This window comes from Vicugna pacos, chromosome 11 (assembly GCF_048564905.1).
Source record: "Vicugna pacos chromosome 11, VicPac4, whole genome shotgun sequence".
Classification (NCBI taxonomy): domain Eukaryota; kingdom Metazoa; phylum Chordata; class Mammalia; order Artiodactyla; family Camelidae; genus Vicugna; species Vicugna pacos.
In genome coordinates this window covers 83,861,197-83,888,509 of record NC_132997.1, presented here as the reverse complement: position 1 = coordinate 83,888,509, position 27,313 = coordinate 83,861,197, and the positions used below count along the sequence as shown (strand labels likewise).

The window sequence follows — 27,313 nt, the reverse complement described above, 5'->3', positions numbered from 1 at the left end:
TCCCCTTTTCTTTAAACTCCATGCCGGTTTCCCCCTACCCACCTCCAACACACAGACACCTGGGAACACACTCGCTGTTCCAGGGAACAGCAGCCCCTTAAGGCATTTACAGTATGCAAAGGTCCTGAGGCACAAGGGAAGCTCCCTTTGAGGCACTGGAAGGTGAGGCTGGAGCCCAGAGGGAGGGGTATGGATGAGGTGGAGGGTTGGCCAGAGCAGCACAGCAGCTTAAGGTTTTTAGACTTTCACAGCCTGTTTGCAGTTGACAGGTGATCATGCCATACAACAAAATCTTCTTTAGAGCATTTTAATCTATCACATTTATTTTCTATTACTTAACACCCACATGATTCCAATTCCACCTAACTTCAAAGAAACGAAGACCTGGTGGGTGGTGAGGTCATACAATAGAAATTTTTGTTTTACTCTCTCTCCTATTTCAGAGCAGTTTCTCCTTTGCTTTTTCTTCTTTAAGTCACTCCACGGCTTCTTTGTGCTGAAGAGCTGGGGGACGCCATGGGGACGGGCTGTTTTTACAGCTGTGCTGTACTCTAACCAGAGCGCTGTCCATCCCACTCCTCACGTACTCAGGCCACTCCAGCCAAGAGGGAAAGGATGTAAATCCTGCCCTCCCACATGTGTTCCGAGCTCATTTGTCTCTGAGCTTCACCCGGGGGCCTCTTAAGTTCTGACTATTAAGCAGTGAGCCAAAACTGTCAGGAAAGGTGACTCTCTAGCATAACAGTAAGGCCACCCCACGGGCAAGTTGACCCCGGGGTCTACAGGTGTGCCTTGCTTTACACAATAGGGGCATTGACAAAACCTGAGACTGATGGGACCACACACTGGTCAGGGCCATCCCCTCATTTTAGGGAGGAGGAAACTGCTTTTCTCATGAGTTTGGTGAACTGGATGGTCTCCCAGGACCTAGTTTTGACAGTCAGGAGTTAACGGAGATGTATAGATATCAGGTTTTGTGACTGCACTGTGGGAGCTCACTAGCAGTAACAGAGCTAACGTTTCTCAGGTTCCTTCTGAGCTCCAGACACAGTGCAGAGGGCTTTCCTAGTGTTCTTTTGTTTGGTCTTTGGAACCTCTGTAGGGTCTCAGGTATTCTTTTTCCTGGTCACCAATTTGCAGTTGATTACGAGAGCTGACCTGCTGCACAGCAGAGCGTGGCACGTTCCGGAAACGAGCAAAGCCCAGCCCCTCCCACCCGGGGAGGTGAAGGGCTCCAGCTCACAAGGCGGCATGCTGTTCCCAGACTTTCTCCTGTGGGCACTTGTGCTCTAAGGCAACACACTGTCTTGTTTCCTCTTTGAAATCCGCAGCAGCCTTGCAGCATCTGCTGCCTATTTTTTGAACCGAGTCCAAAAGGAGGCCCCACAGAGGCCCCACAGCGTCCCCCTCCTCTACTTCTCCCAGCACTCCAGTCTTCCTGTTTTGATCATCTGCTCCCCTGATAAGCACCCCCGAGGCTGCAAAGATCTCAGTACCCCAGTGGTATTTTTCTGTCTGGTGTCTGTCTTTCTTTCTTTAACCAGGGCCATGTAGAGTGGGAGTATTCCTACTACAGCAAAGGCACCAATGCCTCACGTATGTCTCAATTATCTAGACAAAGAGTCCTAAATTCAAATATTTTCAGGAACTAGGCAGGTAGTGTGATGAGTGGGCACTGGATAGTGTTGCTCAACTCCAGCCTGCTTGTTGCAAGATTTAAGTGGGAATCACTTAATGTTAGTAGATTTTTGGGGGGTGAAATCTCTTCATTTTTATGAGTTGGTAACTATTTTTTAAAAAAAACTTAAAACACCACATAGCACAAGCTAACATATCTGTGGGCTAGGGTCAGCCCTCAGGTACCCAATTCACAACATTTGATCTAGGATTTTACTTGAATGGGTTTTGTGGTGAGAATTTTCCGGGGAATCACCTAATTCTTCATTTTTGCTTGGTGTGTATATGGATGCAGCCCTTACTCTTTAAATTCCTCATACCCCAGTGTTTGCTGAGCTGGGTTTGCCCAGATGACTGAGTGACTGTGGGTTGAGCTGACAAGAGCAATAGCAGAGAACCAGTAGAGCTGAGTTCCAGTCTTGTTCTGCAATAAGCCAGCTGGGTGGCCTCGCTCACGTGAATCTCCTGGTTTGAGCATCCTCACTGAAAAAAATGAAAGCATTGATGGAGGGATCCTTAGGGTTCCTTCCAGTTCCAAAATTTGATAAATCTATGGCTTTAAGTGATTGAATACCTTTCTTTTGTTTGTATCTAAAATATCTCGACTAGGAGCTTAGAGACTCAGGCTTGTGGTGCACTGTGGAGACATCTGATTTACCAGAGCAACAGGGACATTTGAAGTATAATGCTTTTCAGTGGCTTCCCTGGAAAGAAAGGCTAAGTAAAGGTTTTCTCTATAATGAAGTGCCATCTCACTTCCCCAGGGGCAAAAGTCTTTAGGAATTTCAGTGAAATCCTGGAAGAGTTGACAGAGGAAGAAGGACAAACATATCAATCAAGAATAGTAAGAACGGATAAGGATGTGGACGTATTGCAACCTTGTTCATCACTGGTGGGCATACAAAATGGTGCAGCCACTTTAGAAAACAGCTTGGCAGTTCCTTAAAATGTTAAGCATACAATAACCAGCAATCCACTCCTAGACATACATCCAAGAGAAAGGAAAACTTATACCCTCATACATGTACAAAAACTCATACAAGAATGTTCACACCAGCATCATTCATAATAGCCCTGCAGTGGAAACAACCCAAATATTAATTAAAAATTTAATTAATTGATTTATGTTTGACAAATAAAAACTATATATACTTAAGATACACAGTGTGATGTTTTGATATATGTATACATTGTGAAATGATTACAAACAATCAAGCCAACATATCTATCACCTCCCAAAGTTATAGATACATATATATTTTTTGTGATGAGAACACATGAGATCTATATTCTCAGCAAGTTTCAACTACATAATACGTTATTATTAGCTGTATTCACCATACTGTACATCAGTTCTCTAGAACTTACTAATCTTATAACTAAGATACCCTTTCATCAATATATTATCTTTTCCCCACCCACCAGCCTCTGGTAACCACCATTCTACTCTGTTACTATGAATTTGACCATTTTTTTTCAGATTCTACATATTAGTAAGATCATGTGATATTTGTCTTTCTGTGTCTGGCTTATTTCATTTAATGTAATGTCCTTCAGGTTCATCCATGTCTCAAATTGGAGGATTTCCTTCTTTTTTTTTAAGACTGAGTAATTGTCCATTGTGTATATAGACCACATTTCTTTTTGATTTATTCACCTATCGATGAACACTACTTCAGTTGTTTCCATATTTTGGCTCTTGTGAACAATGCTGAAATAAACATGGGAGTGCAGATTTATCTTTGAGATTGTGATTTTATTTTTTGGGGTATATACACAGAAGTGAGATTGCTGGATCATATGATAGTTCTATTTTTGATTTTTTGAGGAAACTCCACATTATTTTTCATAATGACTATACCAACTTACATTTCCATCAATAGGATACAAGGGTTTCCTTTTCTCCACATCCTTGACAACACTTGTTATCTTTTTCTTTTCTTTTTTACAATGGCCATCATAACAGGTGTTAGGTGATATCTCATTGTAGTTTTGTTTCGTATTTTCCTGATGATTAGTGATACTGAATAACTTTTCACATATCTGTTGGCTCTTTGTATGTCTTCTTTGGAAAAACCTCTATGCATGAGTTCCTTGTATGTCCCAAATGTCCATTTGAATGGATAAATAAAATGTGGCACATCCATACAAGGTAATATTATTCTGCAATAAAAAGGAATGAAGCACTGATACGTACTATTGCATGGATGAAACTTGAAAGTCTTATGTTAAATGAAAGAAGTCAGACACAAAAATGACATACTGTATGATTTCATTTATATAAAATGTTCAGAAGAGGCAATTCTACAGAGACAGAAAACAGATTAGTGGTTGTCTAGGGCTGGGGAAAATTGGAGCAATGAGGAGTGATGCTCAAAGTTAAGAGGTTTCTTTTTCAGGTGATGAAAATATTCTGAAATTAGGAAGTGTTGATGGCTACACAGTGCTGTGAACATAGGGAAAAAACACTTCCTTGTACACTTTACATGGGTGAATTATAGGGTATGTGAATTATATCTCAATGAAGCTGTTTAAAAAAGAATAGTAAGGGTAAAAATATGTATGTGAAGGAATGGATGAATAAAGAGTTAGACAAAGATTAGTGAGAAATAGGGGGAAAGAATGTTACATGACTAGGGTAAGTTACTAATGTATCTTCTTAGAGATTCTAATTGTACTCTGAGAGGGAGCTGCATTTAGCAGGCAAATTATAATTGGGGAAAGGGATGGTTAACAATCAGAAACTGTGATTTTTCACTCTTGGCTATGGTCTTAAGCACGGAATTGTTTTTCTGGTATTTTTATGCAGTGTTTTGAAGCTAGGCAGCCTGTTACTCTGTTTTTCAAGTTCATTTGTTTGAGTTTGGCTGATTTGAGTTAGTGATGAGGATGCATTATGGCAAGGGACACTCATGACATCAGTACCAACAGGGCTGCCAAAACTCTGGAGGCTTTGCCAAGCCCTAGTGAGCTGCCCCATGCTTTACAAATCCAAATTGCAAAACAGAAGAGTGGAAGACTTGCTGGTCTGTGCTAAGTTTGGGGAATTCGGTGTTTAAGTGCCAAAGGTGAAAACATTCCAGCAAGAAGTAAGCGATTTAACTCAATTGCAAGGGCAATTTCAGTGGAGTGGAAATTCAGTCCCTGTTTTACCAAATTCTCTAGGAGAAGGAATCACCCCTGGGATGTGTACGGGGGCCTTGCAGGTAAAGTAGAAAGGACTCCATGGACAAATGGAGGTCTCCCTGTCTCATGTCAAAGGAGTAGCCCCTGCTCCATTCGTGCTGCTTATTGCTGCATACGAGGAAGGACCAATGTTGCTAAACCAACGTTCTGATTTTCCAAAAGAAGTTGAGGATATGGATTTTTAAGTAGCGAAAATTTCCTCTTTAAATGTTGCTATCTAATTAGAATTTAAAAAATACCATGATCCACAAAATGGGAGAAAATATTTCCAAATCATATATCTGATGAGGGACTTGCATCTAGAATAAAGAATGCTTACAATTCAATAATAATAATTTAAAAATCCAACTTAAAAGTGGGCAAAGAATCTGAATAGATATTTCTCCAGTGAAGATATACAAATGGCCAAAGAACATATGAACAGAAGCTCAACATCGTTAGCTACCAGGGAAATGCAAATCAAAATCATGTAAGATACCATTTCATATCCACTAAGACGGCTAGAATCAAGAAGAAAAATAATAGTAAGTGTTGATGAAGATATATAGACACTGAAATCCTCATACACTGCTGTTGGAAATATAAAAGGGGTAGCCACTTCAGAAAACAGTTCAGCAGTTCCTCAAAAGGTTAAACAGAGTGACCATATGACTCAACATTTCCATGCATTGGTTTATAATCAAGAGAAATGAAAACGTATGTCTACAAAAATCCTTGTACATGAATGTTCATAGTGGCATTGTTCACAATAACCCCAAAATGGAAACAACCCAAATGTCCATTAACTAATGAATGGATAAACATGATGTGAAATATTATTATATTCCATTACTGCATTATATTGCAATAAAAAGGAATCAAGTTCTACACCATGGATAAACCTTGAAAACATTATGGTAAGTGAAAGAGACCAGTCACAAAAGACTGTATATTATAAGATTTCATTTATATGACACGCCCAGGAGAGGCGAATCTATAGAGACAGAAAGTAGATTCGTGGTTTCCTCAAGTAGGGAGGATGAATGGAAATGGAAAGTGGTAGCTAAAGGGTGTAGGCTTCTTTTTGGGGTGATGAAATGTTCTAAAATTGATTGTGGTGATGGTTGCACAACTCTGTGAATATACTAAAAACCGTTGAATTGCATACTTTAAATAAGTGCATTGTATGGTATGAGAATTATATACTCAGAAAGCTGTTATGAAAAAAGAATACAGTGAGGGCCACAGAAAACATCTACCAGGCTGCCAACTTTTAAGTCCTCTGACTAAGACTTGATCAAATGCACAGCAGGTCTGGAAGGGGCTGGTCAAATTCAAACTCTTAGGAAACCAGAGAAGTGGGTGATCTGCCAGGTCTAAAGTCACATGCCTTTTTAGTGGCAGAGCCAGGGCCAGAACTTGCCTCTTGACCTTGACCTCTAGGCCATGCTACCTCTCTACAAAGCCCAGCTTTCAAGGCATAGCCAGGAAGGGATGATGAGACGTCACCATCAGGAAAAGTAGATAGGTTCTCTTTCCTTTGCTACATTTTACAAAGGTCCCTCAAAGACTCTGGAGAAAGGGATAAAATATGGTAAAAAGAAATACTCCTTAAAGGAAGAGACAAACATAGTGCCTCCATATGCCCCCCCCCCTTTTCTGTATAGCATGGGAGGGTGTGTGTGTGTTTAAAGTCCCTTACTCTGTATGTTTCTGATTCATTTACACTTAGCTCATCAATATGTTGCTTGTGCAAGAACATCTGATGTCCAAGAAACCCTCTGGGCCTCCTTAAGCGTTTTTTTTTTTTTTCAACCAGAGAACAGAACTTTGCCAAGAGTAAATGGAACTCAGATATCAAAGGTCTGAGTTCAGTTTTCATTGAAGACAAAGGGTGAGTGGATTCTGAACTGAGCCAAATGCATTCTCCCACCCTTAATTTACAGTACATTGTTTTGGCAGACTCTACAATCCTGAAAGCTGGCTTTTCTTTTCTGATTCCTTTCTAGGGTGTAACCACAAGCCTATCTTTCAGTTAACTTTACAGAAAATAGGACCATATTATAACAATTTATGAGAGCCTCACTCACCACTGTTCCTATAACTATCAATTTTATTAGAACAAAGTGAAATGTTTGAAAAGGTTAAAACCATTCTCTAAAGTTATAATTTTGTATAATAGCCTACAAGAATCTCTATTTTTTCTGTCCTGTTATCTCGGGGTTTATTAAAACGGATGTTACCCCCCACCCCCAATAGATGGTCAGGCTATCAATATCAGTTATCAAGTTGAATACTGGAGGACTAATATTGCTTGTGGTACTCAGATTTGAAGGATGGAACAGGCTCCCCATTCTCTATTCAAAGGAGAAAGGATCAGAGAAATGATCAGAACTTTGAGTTTCTTTTAAATTTAAAAAAAATTTCAAAAAACCCCAAAGAAGCAGAGGAAAATTAAGATCATTCCAAATTCTCCCACCTTGCGATAAGCATCGTTAATATTTTGTGGATCTTTTTCCTTTTATTCTAAAAAAATCTATATTATATAGATTTATGTATATAGATATATATACATAGTATACATACATATACATATATATATACACATATACATATATACATAGTATAGATATATGTATACATAGAATTATAAAAATTGAGTATTACATTGTTTTGTAATCTATTTTTTCCATTTCTTAGTTCATGGTTTTTGAATACAAATATATCTACCTCATGCATAAAATTCAGCTGTACAGATGGATCATAACTTACTTAAGTAATTCAGTGAGGAGTCTTTTGCTTGCAAGTGACAGAAAATCCATGTCAAACGGACTTAAACACAAAAGGAAATTTTTTGGCTGACATCCGAAAAGTCCAGTGGGAGATCTGGTTTTAGGCATGGCAGGATTCAGGGCTCAAATGATGTTGTGAGGTTTCTGCTTCTCCTCCTCTCTCTGCTCTGCCCTCTGTTGCTTTGGTGTCGCTCACATGCTGCATGAAAAGGCAGCAGTTCCAGAGTACAGGTGTCCTGGTTCTTGCCTGCCAAAGGAGAACAAGGCTCTCTTCTGGCACTGACCATGGAAATTTCGTGGCCCTGGTCGCAAAGCAATTTCTGAGCCTATCACTGTGGCTTGTACCTGGGTCATGATGGACTTCTGGAATCCAACTATTTCACCAAATAACAGGCTGAGAATGAGAGATGGAAGAAACGATGGGTCCTCAGAGGGAAATAGGAGGATGGTTACCAGGAAGATAAATTAATGTTGTGTGGCCAAAATAGCAGCTCCACAAGTCACACACTTGGATATTTAGAACTCATTTGGTATTGTTTCCTAAGGCTTTTGTAACAAACTACCACAAACTGGGTGGCTTAAACAGAAATGTATTGTCTCACAGTTCTGGAGGCTGGAAGTCCAAGATCATGGTATCCTCAGGGTTGCTTCCATTTAAGGACCATGAAGGAAAATCTGTTCATGCCTCTCTCCTAGCTTCTAGTGGTTTGCTGGCAATCTTTGGGGTTCCTTGGCTTGTAGATGTATCACCCTGATTTTTGTTTTCATCTTCACATGGCATTTCTTCTGTGTCCAAATTTCTTTTTTTTTTTAATAAGGACACCAGCAATTTGGATTAGGGGTCCGCTCTACCCCAGTGTGATCTCATCTTAACTAATTACATCTATAACGACCCTATTTCTGAATAAGATCACATTTTGAGGTACTGGGGGGTTGAGGCTTCAATGTATGGATTTTGGGAGGACACAATTTAGCCCATAACATTTCCACACATTTAAATGTTTCTAGCTACCTTTAAAAACCATCCAGTCTGAGTTTGAATGATGAATCCAATTGCCTCTCTTTTTCCATGATGTGGACTAGGAGGTTGGGTGAGGTGACCTCTAGGGTCCTTTTCATATAGATTAGTGATTAAGTGGGAGGTAGGAATCCATCCTGCTTCCTGAATGTATTCCACAATCCAACCACTTACAAGCTTGTGGTCTTTGGGCAAGTGACTTAACCTCTACAACTCTGTCTCCTCAACCAGTAAAATGAGGATTACAGTTCTTTACTCACTGGGTTGTTGTGGGCTAGGCATATAGCACTCAGTAAATGTCAGTGTGACTGTCCCACCTCTTCAAACATGTGAGGACCGCAGAACTGCAGAGCCAGGAGAGAAGCCTGACATAACCCCACTGTTCTTCCCCTCTGGTGATAATTCGACTCAGTAATTTCTCCCTGAGGTTCTCCTGAAAGACATTCAAGAAGGGGAGAGGTGCTTTGTTATCCTGAAAACAGAAATTCAAATCTGGTTCAGAGAACACAAAGTATTTCTCTTTCTCCCCTAAAGCCAGATGTGATAAATCCTGAGCAGTCTCCTAGGCGATGTGATTACGAAATACCTGTTCCCCTGAGGTCCCGTTTATCTGTCTCTCTGACATCTCCGTTTTTTTCCTCACAACTTGATCTTTCCCACCATCTTTCAGATGTGGGCTGGAACCAGTCACTTTATTTACAATCTTGTTGTTATTTTATTTTTGGCTCCATAACTTTGGGGAAATGGAACAGATGTCTGCTGCCTTCCAAGGCGCCACATCTTTTAGTTCTTTTGTATGTTTCTACAGGCCCTAATTTAGCTGGTCTAAATGCTTATTGAGTAACAACTAGAACTCTGAGCTCTTGCAGGCAGCAGAACCTATTTGATCTAGCTGTATCAGGTCTTAACCAAGGTCAAAGCAAGAAGCGTAGATCGCTTTTAACAACGTGGTCACTTTCATTTACCAATATTTCTGAAGTCCTGACTCTGCGTCGGGTGCTGTTCTAAGCTGTTCTAACCAGGGTAATAACAACGAACAAGAGAGCCACCGTCCCTACCCTCGAGTACTGCAAATTCTGGGGACATTCATTCATGCAGAAAATATGTAACAAGAATTTAGTACATGTCAGGTATTACTCATCATTAAACAACACAGACACAGTTCTTGCGCTGATGGCTATGGTGTGTGTGCATGTGTGTGTGTACATGTGTGTTTGTGTGTGTGTGTATGGTGGTAAGGTGGAATACCATACATATAAATACATCTTTTCATCATGTTAAAAGGTGATAAGTGCTATGGAAAAAAACAGACCAGGGTAAGGGGGAATAGGACTGTTGGGGAGTGGTTTACAATTTTAAATAGGGTGATCAGGGTGGGTCTGCTGAGAAAGTGATACTTGAGCAAACACTTGAAGGCAAGAAGAGGGATGGGTGAGGAAGGGAGCCCAGATATTTGGGGGAAGAACAGGTGCAAAGGCCCTGAGGCATGAGTGTGCCTAGCTTTTTCAAGAATAGCAAGGAGGCCAGTTAAGCTGGAGCAGAGTGAGCAGTGTGAGAACAGAAGGAAATGGTTAGGGGCAAATCAAGCAGAACTTTTAGCAGGAGTGAAATGAGGAAAAAGGAACCATCAGAAGGTGCTAAGCAGAGCAGGGACATGATTTCAGACTTCAAACGACTGACCTGGCTGCTGTGTTTAGGCTACATTGTGCAGGTGCCTGTGGCATCAGGCAGGCCAGTGTAATCAATCACAAGGGTGAGGCATCAGTGACTTAGACCAGAGAGAGGACAGGTGAGGGTGATGAGAAGTGGTTGGATTAGGGATCTGTTTTGAAGACGGGGTCAACACGGTCTTCTAACAGATGGATGTGCGGTGTGAGAGGAGGCAGGGATACCTCCCAGATCTAGCCACTGAGTGACATGGCGAGAACTGAGGTTTTGTCTTGGTGCGTTGGGCCAGGAAGGCCGTTCGCATGTGTTAAGTTTGAGATGACTAATAGCTGTCCAAGTGGAGTGAGCGGCTGGATTTTGAAGCTGCCTGTGTCAGTGGCTTTGGGGATACCTCTTAAGCCTCAGGCCGTGAAACTCTACTGAGATACTCCCAGAACTGGCCACGTTCTCCTCCTCTCTGCCCTCCTAAAGGCTGGACCATCCCTGAAGGTCAGCTCATCGCGCCACAGCCCCTTCGGCCGACAAAGCCCTTCTTTTTCCTCTTCGGGGAATGGCGAGAAAAATGAACAGAAATGACGCGCTGCGGTACGGCCTCCACCCCCTCACTCGCCGCAGGGAGAGAAGCAGTGCGGGCTGGGGTGGGAACGCAGACCGGTCCCGGGCGGGTGGGCGGGGCCCGAGGGTGGGCGGGGCGGCGGCGCGAGCGCACGTCACAGAGAGGGGCGTGGCCGGCTCCGCGCGCGCTGGTCTCCTTCCCTCCTGCGGGTCCGCGGATGATCAGCTGGTCTGCGCCTCCCTGACGTGGGCCGGGGCACGTCACCGCCGAATGGCAGCCTCCAGAAAGGCACCGCGAGTAAGGTGAGGCGGCTCTGCCGGGGAGCCGGCGTCCGGGCAGCGCGCGGCCCTCCGGGCCCGGGCGCGCTTATTGCACCCGGCGGGGCAGGGACGAGCGGATGAGCAGCTGCAGGCGGCACACCGCAGTCAGGCGCCGGCGGGGGATTGCCATAGTCCCCCGGGCGAGAGCAGGGGAGGGAGCCATGCAGCTGGGCAAGTTCCGGTTCGTTTCTGGCGGGGCCGCGGGCACCCCAGGGCAGTCGATCTGGGTCTCCGGACCAGTGTGTGTGCGGAGCTGCAGCGCCCGGCCCGAGGGGCTGTGGCCATCGCCGCCCCCTCCCCGGCCCGGTGAGAAGGCCCCTCTGTGGCAGGAAGTTGCAGGAAGTTGACCCCTCCTGGCTTCTCCTGGGGTCTGGGGAGGTGGGCGAGCCCCTGCCCTCGCTCCTCTTCCCTGGGAATCTAATCCGCAAATTACAGCCCTGACAATATGACACCTGCAATTCGCCTTACTGATCTGTCAACGCCACAAGGATAGGCAGCCGCGGGCCCTTCCCCACCCAAATGGTTTCAGAAGCTGTAGAAGGGAATACTTAGGCATAATCTCCAGGAAAATCTCACCAGTAACCTGCTTGGGGTTCTCCCTGCATCCAGGGAGGTGAGAAGGATAATCCCCTGGTCTCACATTAAACAGGTTTCAGCCTCTTCTTCCCCTGCAACTGGGGTATACTTATCAGAGCACCTAGCAAAATGGGAGAGGGAGAGAGAGATACATTGAGAGTTCACAAAGGCCAGAAGCCAGACCCCCTGGCAATACAGACGGGGTAAGCCATCCTCTGACCAGCTGAGACTTGGTAGCGTGGCCAGGCTCACTTGCTGAACACAGACCATGGCTTGTGCTTGTGTTTGTGAGTGGACAGATCCCAAGTCGACCTTGACTCGGGCTTGGCCTTGCTAAAGCATGTTAGGGGTGAGGAGAGAACCTGCCCTGCCCTTTGGAAGCAGGATGTGTGAGGTCTGGCCAACCTGCATGGGGAAGGAGCTGTCTGTGTGTTAAGTGCTGGCAGTGGGGTCAGGCAGGTGGATAATGAGTTAGGCCCTAGGCTTACAAGTAGTCTTTAAGGACCGAGTTGGTCTTCACTGGATTCGTAGGATCACAACATTTTAGGGGCAGAAAGGTAGTTCAGCTGATAGAGCCTCCTTACCTTGCACAAGAGGCTGCTTAGAGGCTGAAAGAAGGGAGGCCATTTGCCTCAGTTGCCTTCCCTAGTGGCAGAATTTCAGTGCTATTCAGTGTAAACATGACTCAGTTTAGGTGGTGGGAACTGAACTCAAATTGACTTGGGTAAAAAGGGATTGAGCTGGCTTCCAGTGCAGCTGACCACACTGGCATCTTGTCTCGCACCTTTTGGTTCTTGTTTCTTCAGTGTTGGCTTCATTCTCAGGCAGACTTTCCTCTTTGGCAGATTATGATAGTTCTAGTCTGACAGCCCTTTTACCTAATGGTTGGAGCAGAAGTTCCAGATCTGATTTTCACTGGGCTGATTTGTTCCTTATGTCCATCCCTGAACCTGTCATTGTGGCTGGAGGGATAGACTGTGCAGGCCTAGGTCCCAAAACTTGGTGGGTGAGTGGGTAAGACTCATTTCAACTCTGTGGACTGAAAATGCAGAAGAGACAGTCTCAGAAGGAAAACCAAGGTGCTCTGATCAAAAGAAGGGAGGGATGGATTCTGGGTAGGCAAAACAACATTGTCCACTTCTTCACCCTTGAACTTGTTCCATTCTACCCCTGTCTCACCTCACAGGACATGACTGAGCATCTGGGTCCCTTTTTGTCCCATCCTGAGTGATAGATATGTATGATTCTCATCATGGACTGGGGGACGGGGAAGGGTAACAACCCTGCTGGGATTTCTTTAAAAAGAGAAAGGGAGAAAAATGCGCCATAAGCAGCTTATAAGAAGATTGAATAGGAAGTTCTCTGCTTGCTTCTTTCCTCTTACCTACCTCATGGCACATTATGTCATTGAGAAGGTGTAGGCTGAAGAAATCCTGGAAAGGGGAGGAGCACCGAGCTGGAAGTTGGGAGTCCTGGCCTCTAGTTCTAGACTAACTCTGTCATTGAATATCTCTGAGATCTGGAGCAAATTGTTTGATCTCTGCTTCTCAGTTTCTTTCTAGAGGAAGGAGCTGAGTTGGATGGTTCCTGAAGTATATTCTAGATCTAACATTTAATGATAACCTTGCTTTGACTGAGAGCCCGAGAGTTTGTCTGTCCAGGTAAGTGAAAGGTGGATGGATCTTGGATTCTGCAGAGACCAGGAGCATGACAACTGTAATATGTAGCTGCTTTGTGGCTCCTTTGATCCTTACAGGAAGGTGGAGGTGGTGATGCTCCAAGAGAGCCTGAACTCAACCTCTCTGTGAGCATCTCCTGTTAGACCTGATTTCTGGTCTTGGCTTTGCAGCTACTGATGTGTATGGCCTGTGGCAAGTTATCTTTGTTTCATCTCTTGTAAATTGAATGAATAGGGCTACTTCTGAATAACCTCCCTCCAGCTCTCTTGTTCTCTGTGTGAATTAGTCACTGGCACCAGTTAAATTTGAGTATATAGAGAAATTGACTTCTGTGGCTCACCATCTTGTAAATGTGCATATGAAGTCAAGGGAAATCAGGTGAGAATATGACTTGTATCTCTGTCCAAGAAAAAGAGGTTTCTGGCTTTTCAAAATATTAGGACAGCTTTATTGAGATATAATTCATGTACCACACAATTCACCTATTAAAAAATACAATTCAGTGGTTTTGAGAGTATTCCCAAAGTTGTACAACCATTACTACGATCAATTTTAGAACATTTTAATCTTCGCCAAGAGAAACCTGTGTACATATGCAGTCACTCCTCATTTTCCCAACTCCACCCCAGGTCTAGGCAACCACTAATCTACTTTCTGTCTCTGTGGGTTTGCCTGAATGCTGCGTATGGAATCATATAATTATATGGTCTTTGACTGGCTTTTTTCACTTAGCATAAAATGTTTTCCAGGTTTACTATGTTGTAGCCTGTATCAGTGATTATTTCTTTTTATTGCCAAATAATATTCCATTGTATGTTTAGACCACTTTTATTTATCCATCGGTTGATGGACATTTGGGTTGTTTCTAATTTTTGGATATTATGAAGAATGCCATTATGAACATTTGTGTACAAGTTTTTATGTGGAGTTATATTTTCAGTTTTCTTTGGTAGACACCTAGGAGTGGAATTGCTGGGTCATAGGCTAACTCTGTTTTTAACCTTTTGAGGAATGCTGGGCTGTGCTCCAAAGCCACTATACTGTTTTACATTCATACCAGCAATGCCTGAGTGTTCCAGTGTTTCCACATCCTTGCCCATACTTGTTACTGTCTTTTTTTTTTAAATTATAACCTTCCTAGTAGATGTGAAGTAGTATATCTCATTGTGATTTTGATTTGTATTTCCCTAATGAATAATGATGTTGAAAATCTTTTCATGTGATTGTTGGCCATTTGTATGTCTTCTTAGGAGAAACATCTATTCAGAACCTTTGACCATTTAAAAATTGTAGTATTTGTCTTTTTATTGTTGAGTTGCGGTAGTCCTTTATATACTTTGGATACTAGACTCTTACCAGATATTTGAGTTGCAGATGCTTTTTCTCTTTTTATGGGTTGTCTTTTCACTTTCTTTATGTTATCCTTTGAAGCATAAAAGTCTTTAATGAAGTCCAGTGTATCTGTTTTTCTTTTGCTGCTTGTACTTTTGATGTCATATCTAAGAAATCATTGTCTAAGTCAAGGTCAGTCAGATTTATGCCTGTGTTTTCTCCTAAGAAAACATTTATGTCAGTGATTCATTTTGAGTTAATTTTTGTACATGGTGTGAGGGTAGAAGTTCAACTTCATTATTTTACATGTGGATATCCAGTTGCCTTAGTATCAGTTGTTGAAGAATTATATTTTCCTCCTTTATATTTGAATGATATCCTTGTAGAAAATTAATTGACAGTAAATATGAGGGTTTATTTTTTAATTCATTTTATTGATCTGTGAGTCTGTCCTTAGACGCCAGTACCACACCGTCTTGATTACCGTAGTTTTCTTAGTTTTGAAATCAGGAAGTGTGGATCCTTCAGCTTTGTTCTTTCTCATGATTGTTTTGGTTATTCTAGATTGCTTGCATTTCCATATTAGTTTAGGATCTACTTGTCAGTTTCTACCTAGAACTTAGCTGGAATTCGATAGGGATTGCATTGAATCTGTAGATTATTTTGGAGAGTTTTGCCATTTTGGCACTTTAAGTCTTCCCATCCATGAACGTGGACTATCTTTCCATTATTTGTCTACTTCAATTTCTTTCAACAATGTTTTGTAATATTCAGAGTGTAAGTTTTACACACTTCTTTTGTTAAATTTATTCCTAGATATATATTGTTTTGATGCTGCTATGAGTGAACTTTTTGTAATTTCATTTTTGGATTGCCCATTGCATGTATGTAAAAATACAATCGATTTTTATATATTAATTTTGTATCCTTCAATCTTGATGTGCTTGTTTATTAGTTCTAATTACGTGAATTCTTCAGGATTTTCTACATTCAAGATAATGCCATTTGCAAATAAAGACGATTTTACTTCTCTTCTAATCTGGATGCCTTTTATTTCAGTTTCTTGCCTAATTGCCCTGGTTAGAACCTCCAGCACAATCTTGACTAGAAGTAGCAAGAGTGGACATCTTTGTCTTGTTCCTGATCTTAGGGAAAAGGCATTCAGCCCTTTAACATTAAGAATGATGTTAGCCATGGATTTTGTAATATTCTTGATCAGGTTGAGAAATTTCTCCTTTTCTAGTTTATTGAGTATTTTTATCATGAAGGGGTCTTGGATTTTGTCAAATGCTTTTTCTGTGTCTATTGAGGTGATTATGTAGTTATTTCCTTTATTATGTTGTTATTGTGTATTGCATTAATTTTCATACTTTGATCCAATCTTGCATTCCTGGGATAAATCCCACTTGGTGATGGTGTATGATCCTTTTTATATCTTACTGGGTTCAGTTTGCTGGTAGTTTGTTGAGGATATTTCATTTATGTTTATAAGAATTATTGAGTATCTTATTTTTTAATGAAAGAGTATATGCTTCCTCCAGTAAGGAACATTCATTCTGTCGAAGGAAATTAAAATAGCAGCCATCTGAGAGCAGACCTGGAGTGGTTGGTAAAAATGTCTGTTTCCCTGGTTCTGGCTATGTGGTGGACTGAAGACATAAAAATGTGGTAAAATTATAACAAAACTGTCTTTAAGTTCATAACTGAATAAAATCTAAAACCCTTTCTATAGCCAACAACAGACTCCTTGTTGCCTCTCTGATCTTGTCTCCCAACCACTTACTTCCCCGTGGTCTGACACAAATCCATACCACAGTGGCCTTCTTGCTTTTCTTCAGGTGTACTATGCATACTCCTGCCTTAGGGCCTTTGCACTTGCCATTCCCCTTTTCTGGAATATTCTTTCCCTAGACATCTACATGGCTTGATCCCTCACTTTTTTTTTTTTTTTTAGGTCTCTGCTAAAGTGTCATCTGTCCGCAAGGAGGCCTTACCTGGCAACCCCATATAAAATAATCTTTTTCCTTAGTTCTCTGACACTGTCTTCCCCTTATCCTGCTTTACTTTTTTTCATAAAACACGTACTCACCTGATGGATTGTATTCTTGTGTCTGTTGCCTCTCCTCTTGTATACCCACCCCCCAGCATCCTCCACCTGCCTCCCTCACCGTGTAAACTTCTTGAGGTCAGAGATGTTATCCGTTTTATTCACTGTTGTGTCTAGAATAGGGCCTGGATTATAGAAGAGTCTCAATAAATATCTGCTGACTGAACAGGCTTGGAAGAAAGAGAAGTCCTCAGGTGCCAGAAATGAAGGGGAATTTAAAGCCTGCATGACATCTGGGAGATTATCCAATGCTATAGGCCTTTTCTGTTGGGGTCCAGGGCATCAGACTATCCTCAGATGGGGACAGGAGACTTGTGTGTAAATCTCCTAGCTAAGAAATTAAAGTGAAAATTAGTCTCAGAAGCAAACAACAGTGACAGTGGTGCTTGTACAATCCAGGATATGTCTCATTCTCATAGATGAAATAGTCTGAGTCTATAAGAAAAGGAATGATCCACCAAGAGGGAGCCGGCAGACTTAGCAAACTTGAGGATTACTGTTCCAGGGCCTTCTAATGGAGGGTCTGAAATCATTTATAAAATAAGGACCACAAATAAAGCTAAAAGAGGGAACAGAAACCATAGTGAAGGAATAGGACACCGTGAAGAAAGGACAGGCAAATTTGAAAAAGAACCAAATAGAGCTGTACATGTGAAAAATGGTCATTGCAAATAAAATATTTTTAGACTAGTTAAACAGGAGATTAGACATAGCTGAAGAGAATTCATGAATTAAAGGCTGGGACTGAGATACCTGCCATGGTAATGTTTTATCTGCAAATTTTATCTGAAACTTACTTATATCATCACAGATACGGGGTGAGTTTTTCTGACTCATGAAGAAACATTGCTAAGTCAAGTTGATGTTCCTCTCTGACTAAGCCTTACCACGTTTACTAAGGTCAAAGTCTGCAGTATCCTGTTCTTTCTCTTCCCTAGGGCGAATTACCAGGATTTTCAGCTGAAAAACTTAAGAATAATTGAACCCAACGAGGTGATAAACTCAGGAGACCCAGGTGTGGAAACAGGTAATAATTTTGCCCATTACTTAGATGGAACATCTCCAGAGGATTTTAGTTCCTCCACCCCAACCTCAAGTTGGAGAGAGACGAGAGGGTAAGGGATTAATAATTGGTCGTGTTTGGAGGTGAGGGGATGTATATCTGGAAATTAAAAACCAACCATTTTGTCTCTTGGCTTTCTGATTTGGTTATTGTTCGTATATATATATGTATAACTTTTTTTTGGGTGGTAATTTAGAGAATTATGATTTTTTGCATTTCCTGTTCCTGGGGTGGTGGTGGTGATAGAGATAGATTGCTAATGAAAAAGTCCTGTTCTAATTTTTCTAGTTTCTCATATAGTCCTTTATTGACAGCTTTAGAGATAAGCTATGAAATAAGAAATTTTCATCATAAGGCTATGAAATAAGAAAAGGTTAATGTGTTATTGTGCATTATAAATTGAATGTGCATTCAGGAAAAATTTTGGGGGAAAAATTTCTGGAACCATATCCTCTTCCCAGAACTGGTTAGTTATATTGTTGGGTTGCCAGAAACCTGAATTCTGAAAAGCGGTGTATTTCTATATTTCTATCCCATGTGAACCAGGGCTTTTTTGTGGACTACCTAGGAGAACTAGAACACTTCCTTCTGGTTGACTGAAAAAAATCAATCCCATGAAGCACATAAGAAACCATAACTAACCTGTCTTCGGAAGATCAATGCTGTAGCTGCATGCAATTTTAGGTCATTTTGCTTTAAAAATATAGATGTATCCAACACATTTCAGGAGGGAAGAGAGAAAGGAAAGGCAAAAAGAGGAAGTAGGAAAGGGAAAAAGTGATAGAATCATTGAATTTGGAGTTTTTAAGAGAATTTCACTTTCTTTTTATTACATGTGAAGAAACAGAGGTTCAGGGAGCTTCAGTTGTCTGAGGCTGCAAATCTTAGCTGGAAACTGGAACCCACTTGTTTTGACTCCTTTGGTCTTAGAATGCTTTAAGAGAGCCTCCGTTATGTCCTCTAGATAATAGGATATAACAGAGCATGGCTTGGGAATTGAATAGACCTTGGGCCCTGGTCCTGATGATCCAGTTGACTTGGGCAAGTACTTAACTCCTGTTTCTTTATCTGTAAACTGGGCCTACTGAAACTTCCCTGGGGGGATTATTATGAGAATTAACCACTAATGTATGTAAAGCCCTTGGCCCTCGCTCAGCAGTGGGACAGAGGAACAAACCACCATCTCTAAAGCTGTTGACGCTGGAAGAGCAGCTTGGCATCTGTGCAAGTGTTAAGGTGCTGAAATTGGAGTAAACCAGCCCCTTCTATTCTTATAACAAGGCATGTAGGAATCCCAGCTGGTGCTTCAGACCCAGATTCAAATAATATTTCTTGAGCTTCTACAACGTACCAGATGCTGTGCTTGGTGCTTTTGTGCACGTTGTCATGTTGGATTCTTCTAGCCACCCAGTGAGGTAGACAGGGTGTGCTCTTCAGGTACTTCCAAGTAGTGAAAAGTCTTTTGTGATAAAGGCTGAAGATTTGGGAACTTATTTTAAAAGCAGACCCACATATGCAAGAGATTTTTAAATGAGTCATTCTTTTTAAAGCATGATTTAAAAATACCTGGCAATGTATGGGCTAATTTTACATCATGGACTAGGTTTGTTGCTCTTGGCTCCCTACTACCCTGCACACCCTGATTAGCTCTTGGCTGCTTCTAACATTTCTGAAAAGTAATGGGATGTGGAATGAGCAGATGCTATAATACAGCATTCTCTAGGATCCTAGCTTTCTTTCATGAAGATTCATTACTGTTTATTGTGTTGAGTCTGAAAAAAATCACAGACACAAAGCTGTGATATTCATTCAGCCATCTTTGAGTGAATGTCTGCACATGTTAGGTGCTGGGCGAGAGACAGTGATTCAAAGATGAAGATGCCATGGTCCCTGCCTTAAGGAGAAACAATGTATATGCCTATTGCACCAATGATCACATTGCTTTACTAGTTAATTGTGTATCTAACTCTCATAATTGCAAACATAACATTAACTATGTGCCAAGCTCTGTTTCTAAGTGCTTTGTATATAATAGCCCATTAGGCCTCATAAAATTTACCCTGTGAGGCTCACCAGCCATGATTTTCACCTCTTCCATCTTGACTATCATTTCACCTGCTGCCACTTCAGTGACTGGGTCTTTTAATTGCACCTCCTTTGTCTCCTCCTCAGCTCTAGCCGTTCACCCATTCCATTACTTTTGGCCTGTTGTTCTTGTGGCCACAGCTACCTCAGCCACCTTTGCCCACCTCCTTGGCAGCCGCCTACACTGCCACAGCCCATCCATTGCCTCAACCACTGCCTGTTGCTTTCTTCTTCCCTTTGTTGGTGCTGCCACTGCCCCTTACCACATCCTAACTGTTGGTTGTGGTATTGGAAGTTCTTTCATTGAATCTCATATAGGTGACAAGGAAGTGGCTGCATCAGACTAGGGACACCAACCAAATGTGAAGGGTGTGAAGGATGAGGAAGGAAGGAGCCGGGAGGTGTTAATAGTGGGGGGGGGCAGGTGGCATTGTGGAGGGAGGTATGAAGATGCCACTTTAGTGGAGTGAAACTGATGATGCTGGTAATTCTGAGCAGGCCAGCTGAGAGGAGGAATGTAATGATGAGGCAAGAGACGGTGATGAAGGTCAGAGCGTGGTGGTGAAGAGGCAGGTTGTGGTGACCAGGAAGCAGACAATGTCTTTGACCTGCTCCATTTTGCCTTTGATGGTTTTCAGTTTGTAATTGAGGATTTTGTGCTTGCCATTCGTTCTGTTGACTTTATTGATGAAGTCAGTATCCGTTACTATTACATTACATATTACATATTACAATATCAGTTACATACTGCAGTCAGCGCTGTCAACACCCAGTCAGTACCATCAAAATCGTTAAGTCGGAATGTGCCCAAATAGAAGCCAAATTCTATGAGGAAATTAATGATCTTGAAAGAAAATATATTGGCTTCTATCATATAGTTGCTTTTTAAAATTCCAGATGCTCAGGCTGTATTCCAGACTAATTAAAGAAGTTCCCCAGGTAGTTCTCATGTGCAGCCAAGGTTGAAATACTGCTTCAAGGGATGTCTATGTTTCTGCTTGACTTTTTAAAATGTTAACTTGCTCAGAAATATGGTTTGGAAACACAAATCTATTCTGAAGCTCCTGAAAGATGTCGTAATAAAGTTTTTAGATGCTGGCAAGCTTATGAGTTCACTATAGGCTTCATTTTGAACCCAATGGAGATACTGACATATAAATTTAGTCGGGTTAGATACTTCTGTTCTCTTTTTTTTTTCAGGTAGGTAAGAAATTGTAGGCTCAGTAGATCAGACAAAGGCAAAAGATGTCCCTTTGAAAAGTATTCAGAAGCAGCTGTACTGTAGGCAACATGGACATATTTGAATCATGAATAGGACCATTTCCAGTGACTCTCTCTTTGAGTACTTCTCTCTTTCAGGGACTTCTGAGATGGAGCCCTGAGGTTGGCTATTGAAGCTGCTCTTGCAGATTATGAATAAAATGGGGCACTTTTTCAGTGAGTCCCAAGATTAGCATGGTACCTCATAGAGGAATCTGTTGAAGATAACTGAGGCATTTATAGCCCAAGGTGCTGGTGATGATGGAGAAGCAGCTGATAAAAATGTTAAAGAACCAAAAAAAGGATCTACACCAGCAGAGTACAAGCCACAGTGAGTCAGAGTGTGAATTCCTGAAGATAACCTAGTGCAATTCTCTGTTGCTTACAGCATTGTGCATTAGGATGTTTTTGGTTAAATCAAGTACTTTTTACTTGTCTGAAAAATGTCTGGCAAAATCTGAAACAATGACAACACCAACTGCTGGCTAGGGTGTAGACCAATAGGAACTTGCATTCATTAATGGTGGGAATGTAAAAATGGTGCAGCCAATTTAGAAGACTTTCTGGTAGTTTCTTACAAAACCAGATATAGTCTTAACCATATGATCCCAGCAATTGCCAAAACTTGGAAGCAACCAAGTTGTCCCTCAGTTTGTGAATGGATAAATAAACCATGGTACATCCAGACGATGGAATGTTATTCAGCACTAAAAAGAAATGGACTATCAGGCCACGAAGAGACATGGAAGAATCTTAAATGCATATTGCTAAGTGAAAGAATCTGAAAAGGTTACATACTATATGATTCTAACTGTATGACTTTCTGGAAAAGGCAAAACTATGGAGACAGTAAAAAGATTAGTCATTGCGAGAAGTTGGGGGAAGGGAAAGGGGGGATGAATAGACCGAGCAGAGATGATTTTTGGGGCAATGAAAACTATTAACCTATTAAACCATCATAATAGGTACATGTCATTATACATTTGTCAAAGCCTATAGAATGTACAACACCAAGAGTGAACCCCAGTGTAAACTATGGACTTTGGGGGATCATGATATTTCAGTGCAGTTCATCAGTTGTAACAAATATACCACTCTGGTGGGGGATCTTGCTAGTGAGGGAGGCTGTGTGTATGTTGGGGCAGGGCAGGTATGTGGGAACTATCTGTACTTTCTCTTCAATTTTGCCATGAACTTATAACTGCTCTAAAAAAAAAAATCTATCTAAAAATGAGTTGGAAAAACTCATTATTCTATTTTAAATTCTACTATTTTAGTTTTGTGCCAATATATGGGATGTAGTAAAAATTTTTTGTGTAGTTGTTTTGTTATATACTCATGGGACTCTAGCTGTGATATAGTTATCTGTCTATCTGTCTCTATCTGTATCTATATCATATGATTTATGATGATAGATTTAGTATGATTTATCAGAACTGTTCACTGATGTCAGTATTTGTTGAGAAAGTTTTTTTTGAAGAACCAGCTAAAGTTTTAAAGTCAGCTTGCATCATCTGTGCCTTGATCACATAGAAATAGTCTCTTGTACTCACTGAGAAGCAATACTCTTTGATTCTGATTACTTGAAATTAGTAAAAGTTTAAGAATTTCTAGTAAGACTACATTTAATGTTCCTAACATTTTCTTTTTAATGATTTTTTTAGTACTGTTTCTATTTTGTATTTTCTAGAGCTGTTGACTCCAGTACTAGTTTTATTGGGATGATAGGCTCCTTGGGATCCCTGGGACTTTTGGGGGCTCAGTTTGAAAACCCTGGATTCATTCCAATCCCACCGTATTTTAGAAAGGAGAACCCGGAGCACTGCTAGCCTGTTCCCCTTCTCCCCACGGTCGTACACTAGAGCACATGACTTAACACTTTTGACTTCTAGTGGACTAAGCTTCCTGCTCCAAATCTGTGGCTGGCTATTTAACAAAAATATAAAACTTCTTTTAAAGCCATCAAAATTAAACAGCAAAATACAAGAAGAAGAAAATTAAAAATCACTCATATCTCTTTACCCAAATGTAACCATTAACTAACACTTCATTGACTGGCCTTCTAGAAACTTCTCTCTGCATATACAAATACAGAATTTTAGATAAGAACAGTCTATACATGTTCTTCCGTAATCTATTTTTAATTACCTGCCAGCGTTGTTGGTATCTTTGTGAGTTAAAATATAGGTCCATGTAAATTTTTTTGTTCATGTAATTTTTCATGGTTTCATACTCTACTATTGTATGTCTTATAGTTCATTTAACCAGTTATGTGTCCTCCCCTTTTTCAAACTACTGTAAAGAAAGATAAATGCCTATATCTTTGAGCATCTGTTTATCTTCTCAGAATGAAGTCCTGGAAGTGAAAGAGGTAACTAGTTTGGAAATGAGTATTAGTAACTCAACTTTTCTTGCCACAATGGCTATTTGGAAGTGGTATTTAAGAAGTGTAAGCTTTAGAGTTTCTGGCAGGTTTGGTTTTGGTCTGGTGTTGGGGTGGTTAGGTTGAAAACGTAGCTGGGGGTTGGGCAGAACATGGCAGGTGCTTCTCTCGGGAGCTTCTGCACGGGGCAGGCTGGTTTTGGAACAAACTCTTCTGTTGTTGCAGACGGCAGAATGGCTCCAAAGATAACTTCAGAGCTGCTTCGGCAGCTGAGACAAGCCATGAAAAACTTGGAATATGTGACAGAACCGATCCAGGCCTACATCATCCCGTCGGGAGACGCCCACCAGGTACTGAGTGGAGATGGGCTGGTGATGGAGCTCATCCATCCCTCCTTTCTTCCCATTCTTTTCCCCCAGCCTCAGTGTGTTTGTAGGATGCTAGTTGTCAGCCCACATCTAAGCATGTGCCCCAGGGCTAGGCACAGGGGCCCGTGTCCAGTAGGGTCTCACAGAATGCATGTTGATTTGGCCGTGGCTTTCTTGTTTCCAGTGTATATAGCTAGCTTTCAAACAACTGTGGAAGAATTAGTGTACAAATGAAGGGGCAGAAGTCTGGGCCTTTCTGTTGCTGATTCTCTTTACCTCATCTCCTCTGCCGCACCCTGTCCCCAGCCGAATCGTCTGTCCTGCCTCCCTTGTCCCCATCCAGACTGTCCCATCCCGCTGGCACAACCAGAAGAGCAGTCAGAAAGTCCTCTTGAATCTCTACCCCCGCAGGTTTTAGGGATGATTCCTAATATTTATTACCCCTTCTTTCCCCTCAACCACCTTTGATGGAAGCATTTCAGTAAGTGCCCTTTACTTCAGAAAACAAGTGATTTAAATATGGGAGAGTCAGGATTGGAGAGGTGGAGACTGCATGTGACGGGGCTGAAGGGAAGAGGATGGAAGGATTCTAGGATTTACTCTTTTAGGTCACTGAGTCAGCAAGTGTGTGAATGTGTACACCATGCTCATGATACTGTTACAAAGATGAATTTAAGATTGAATGTCCTTACTATGCTTACAGTTTAGTAGAGGCACGAGACAATATACAAAGTGCTATTCTTCCATTGAGTCATCTATACATCTAGTTTTTATAGCCTTTGTTTATGTGCAAGGCGCTGCCTTAGGTATGGTACATGACACAACGATGTGATTGGCCCTGGTCTCAAGAAGCATACGGTTTGGTAATGAAGTTAAGATGCATACACATGTCTGTATTGTAAGGTGGAATGTAGATGTGCCATCAAGAAAATCTGGACAGAGGGCTGTGGATGTTTGAGGGTGAGGGGGAGGATAACGGAGGGCTTCATGGTCAGGGGAGGTATTTGAACTGGACCTTCCTTGAAGGATGCATAGTTGTATAAATAGAGGAGAAGGGAGGGTATCCTCGGCAGGAAGATTAGCAGGAGCAAAGGCTTGGAGTGCTTTTCAGAAACAATGTGGCAAGATCCTTTGGCAAAAGCTTAGGGGAGTAAAAAACAATCGAGGGAAATACTGGTGTTCTAGCATTATTTAGTTGCAGGCAGCATAAACTACCTTGAAGTACTTCAAGCAATAAACTACTTGATTTAAGGGTTTAGGGGCAGGGCCTCTGCATTAGCACTGCTCCAGGTTGTGAATGGTGCTCTCCAGAGTCGTGCCTCAGGTGTCCCCTGAGGGCAGGGATGCAGCTGGCCCTCTCTGAGGACTGGGGTGGGAGGAGTTTCAGCTCTTGCTGCAGATGAGTTTCTTTCTTTCTCAGACAATAAAGTAGATAGTAAATAGGTGGCCATCCCACAGTTTCTGTATTCATATTTCTTTATCTCTTACTTTGAAGATCCCTGACTTAATTCCAAACCCAGAGTCCTGGGTCAGATTGGTGTAGTGGCTTGGTGTTTACCCTTGGTCCTGGTCACTGTGACTGTGTGCACACACGCGTGTGTGTACGTGCACATGTAGGATTGCGTGTGGCGTAGACATGACTCATGAGGGTCTGCCACGATGGAGAGGGTGGCAGATACAGGTATTACTGTCAGCTGAGCTGAGTTCCCAAAAGAGGCCCACTTGAGCTGGCCTCCTTTCTGCCCCTCCCCAAAGGGGCTGGACCACTCGGTCGTGGCAATATCAGGTCAGTGTTAACCTGGGGACAGTGTCAAGATTAGACCCCTGCCTGGGGACACATGAGATTTCCTGGCCTCAGGAGCAAATAAAGGGCTGAAATGAATAACCAAAAGGATTGGATGATTTGAAGCAACAGCATGAAATTTAGGATATTTTGATGTTTAGAACAGTTTCCCGAACCGTATTCTACAGCATTCCTGTTGTGTTTTGTAAGATGTTCTGTGAAAAATGTAGTCAGGGCTCAAGAAAATAGTGAAATGAGCTAAACAGTTTCTTTCTTTTTTTTTTATTGTGGTAAAAATGTTTAACATAAAGTTTATCATCTTAACTATTTTTAACACTGCTGTACAACACCGCATGGTAACTGTACGCACATAGCTGTACAACAGACCTCTAGCGCTTTTTCATCTTGCAGAGCTGAGACTCTGTGCCCACTGAGCACCTCCCCTCTCCCCGTGCCCTGACAGTTGCCCTTCTACTTTTCTAAGAGTTTGACTACTTTAGGTGCCTCATCCAAGTGGAATCTTGCAGTATTGTCTTTTTGTGACTGGCTCATTTCACACAGTATAATGACCTCAAGGTTCATCCATGTTGTAGCTTAAGACAGGATTTCCTTCTTTTTTAAGGCTGAATAATAGGACATTTTCTTTGTCCAGTCATCTGTTTGTGAACATTTAGTTTGCTTCTACCTCTTAGCTCTTGTGAATAATGCTGCCCTGAACATGGGCCTGGAAATACCTCCTCGAGAGCCGGTTTTCAGTTCTTTTGGACATATACCCAAAGTGGGATTACTGGATCATACAGTAAGTGTACTTTTAGTTTTTTGAGGAACCACCATACTGTTTTCCATGGTGGCCATGCCATTGTACATTCCCACCAACAGTGCACAAGGATTCCAATTTCTTTACATCCTGGTGAACACTTGTTATTTCTTTCTTTCTTTCCTTTTCTTTCTTTTTATCATGGTGGCCTCCTAATGGGTATGAGATAATATCTTGTGGTTTTGATTTGTATTTCCCTAATGATGAGTGATGTTGAGCAGCTTTTATATGCTTGTTGGCCATTTGTATATCTTCTTTTGGAAAAATGTCCACTCAAGTCCTTTGTCTGTTTGGACTGTTTCTTAAGTGCAAGACTTCTCAGGGCCTTTAATATACTAGTGTGCACTGTGTGGCTCTAAAGGTGAAGTATTGAGTATTTTCCAGATTTAAATGTCCGTGAAATTTCCACAATTATCCCAGGACTGGAGTAAGGGACCCAGTGTGGAATTCCTTAGTTAGTTGATCTTTTTTTGATCAACACTGTTCGAACCATAATGGGTTAGAATTTGCTTCTTGAAGTGAGATGGGGGGAGAATAGTATGTGAGAGGAGAGGCCACCAAAGATGAGGGTTCGGCATGTGAATGTGGGTGAAGGGGGAGGTGAGAGGATACAAGATGCAAGTACAGCAGATGTAGAAGATCTAGCAGGAAGGGGGGTTGTTGG

The 27,313-nt window shown here is 41.7% G+C and overlaps 1 protein-coding gene and 1 long non-coding RNA gene across 6 annotated transcripts in view; one reads left to right on the top strand and one right to left on the bottom strand.

Annotated features, from left to right (window-relative positions):
• Window positions 1-380: 380 nt before the first annotated feature.
• Window positions 381-10,926, bottom strand: LOC140699423 (uncharacterized). Of its 3 annotated transcripts, XR_012077587.1 has the most exons (4): window positions 10,712-10,926; window positions 8,970-9,085; window positions 7,615-7,881; window positions 3,050-3,840 (listed from the first exon to the last, which is right to left on the bottom strand). It is a non-coding gene; the product is annotated as an uncharacterized lncRNA (long non-coding RNA). The 3 variants fall into 3 exon arrangements; XR_012077586.1 differs by lacking the exon at window positions 3,050-3,840 and adding an exon at window positions 381-2,160 and having other exon boundaries at window positions 7,615-9,085; XR_012077585.1 differs by having other exon boundaries at window positions 7,615-9,085.
• Window positions 10,927-11,042: 116 nt separating this feature from the next.
• XPNPEP1 (X-prolyl aminopeptidase 1) overlaps window positions 11,043-27,313 on the top strand; it is a 51,361-nt gene continuing 35,090 nt past the window's right edge. Inside the window, exons 1-4 of one of the 3 annotated variants that reach the window (XM_072971855.1) lie at window positions 11,043-11,178; window positions 13,324-13,433; window positions 17,829-17,917; window positions 23,907-24,031. In XM_072971855.1, coding sequence (XP_072827956.1) covers window positions 23,915-24,031 — 117 coding nt within the window. In that variant the 5' untranslated portion in view covers window positions 11,043-11,178; window positions 13,324-13,433; window positions 17,829-17,917; window positions 23,907-23,914. Of the gene's footprint in view, window positions 11,179-11,250; window positions 11,378-13,323; window positions 13,434-17,828; window positions 17,918-23,906; window positions 24,032-27,313 lie in introns of those variants that run through there. The other 2 variants (XM_006200219.4, XM_072971854.1) reach the window with 2 other exon arrangements.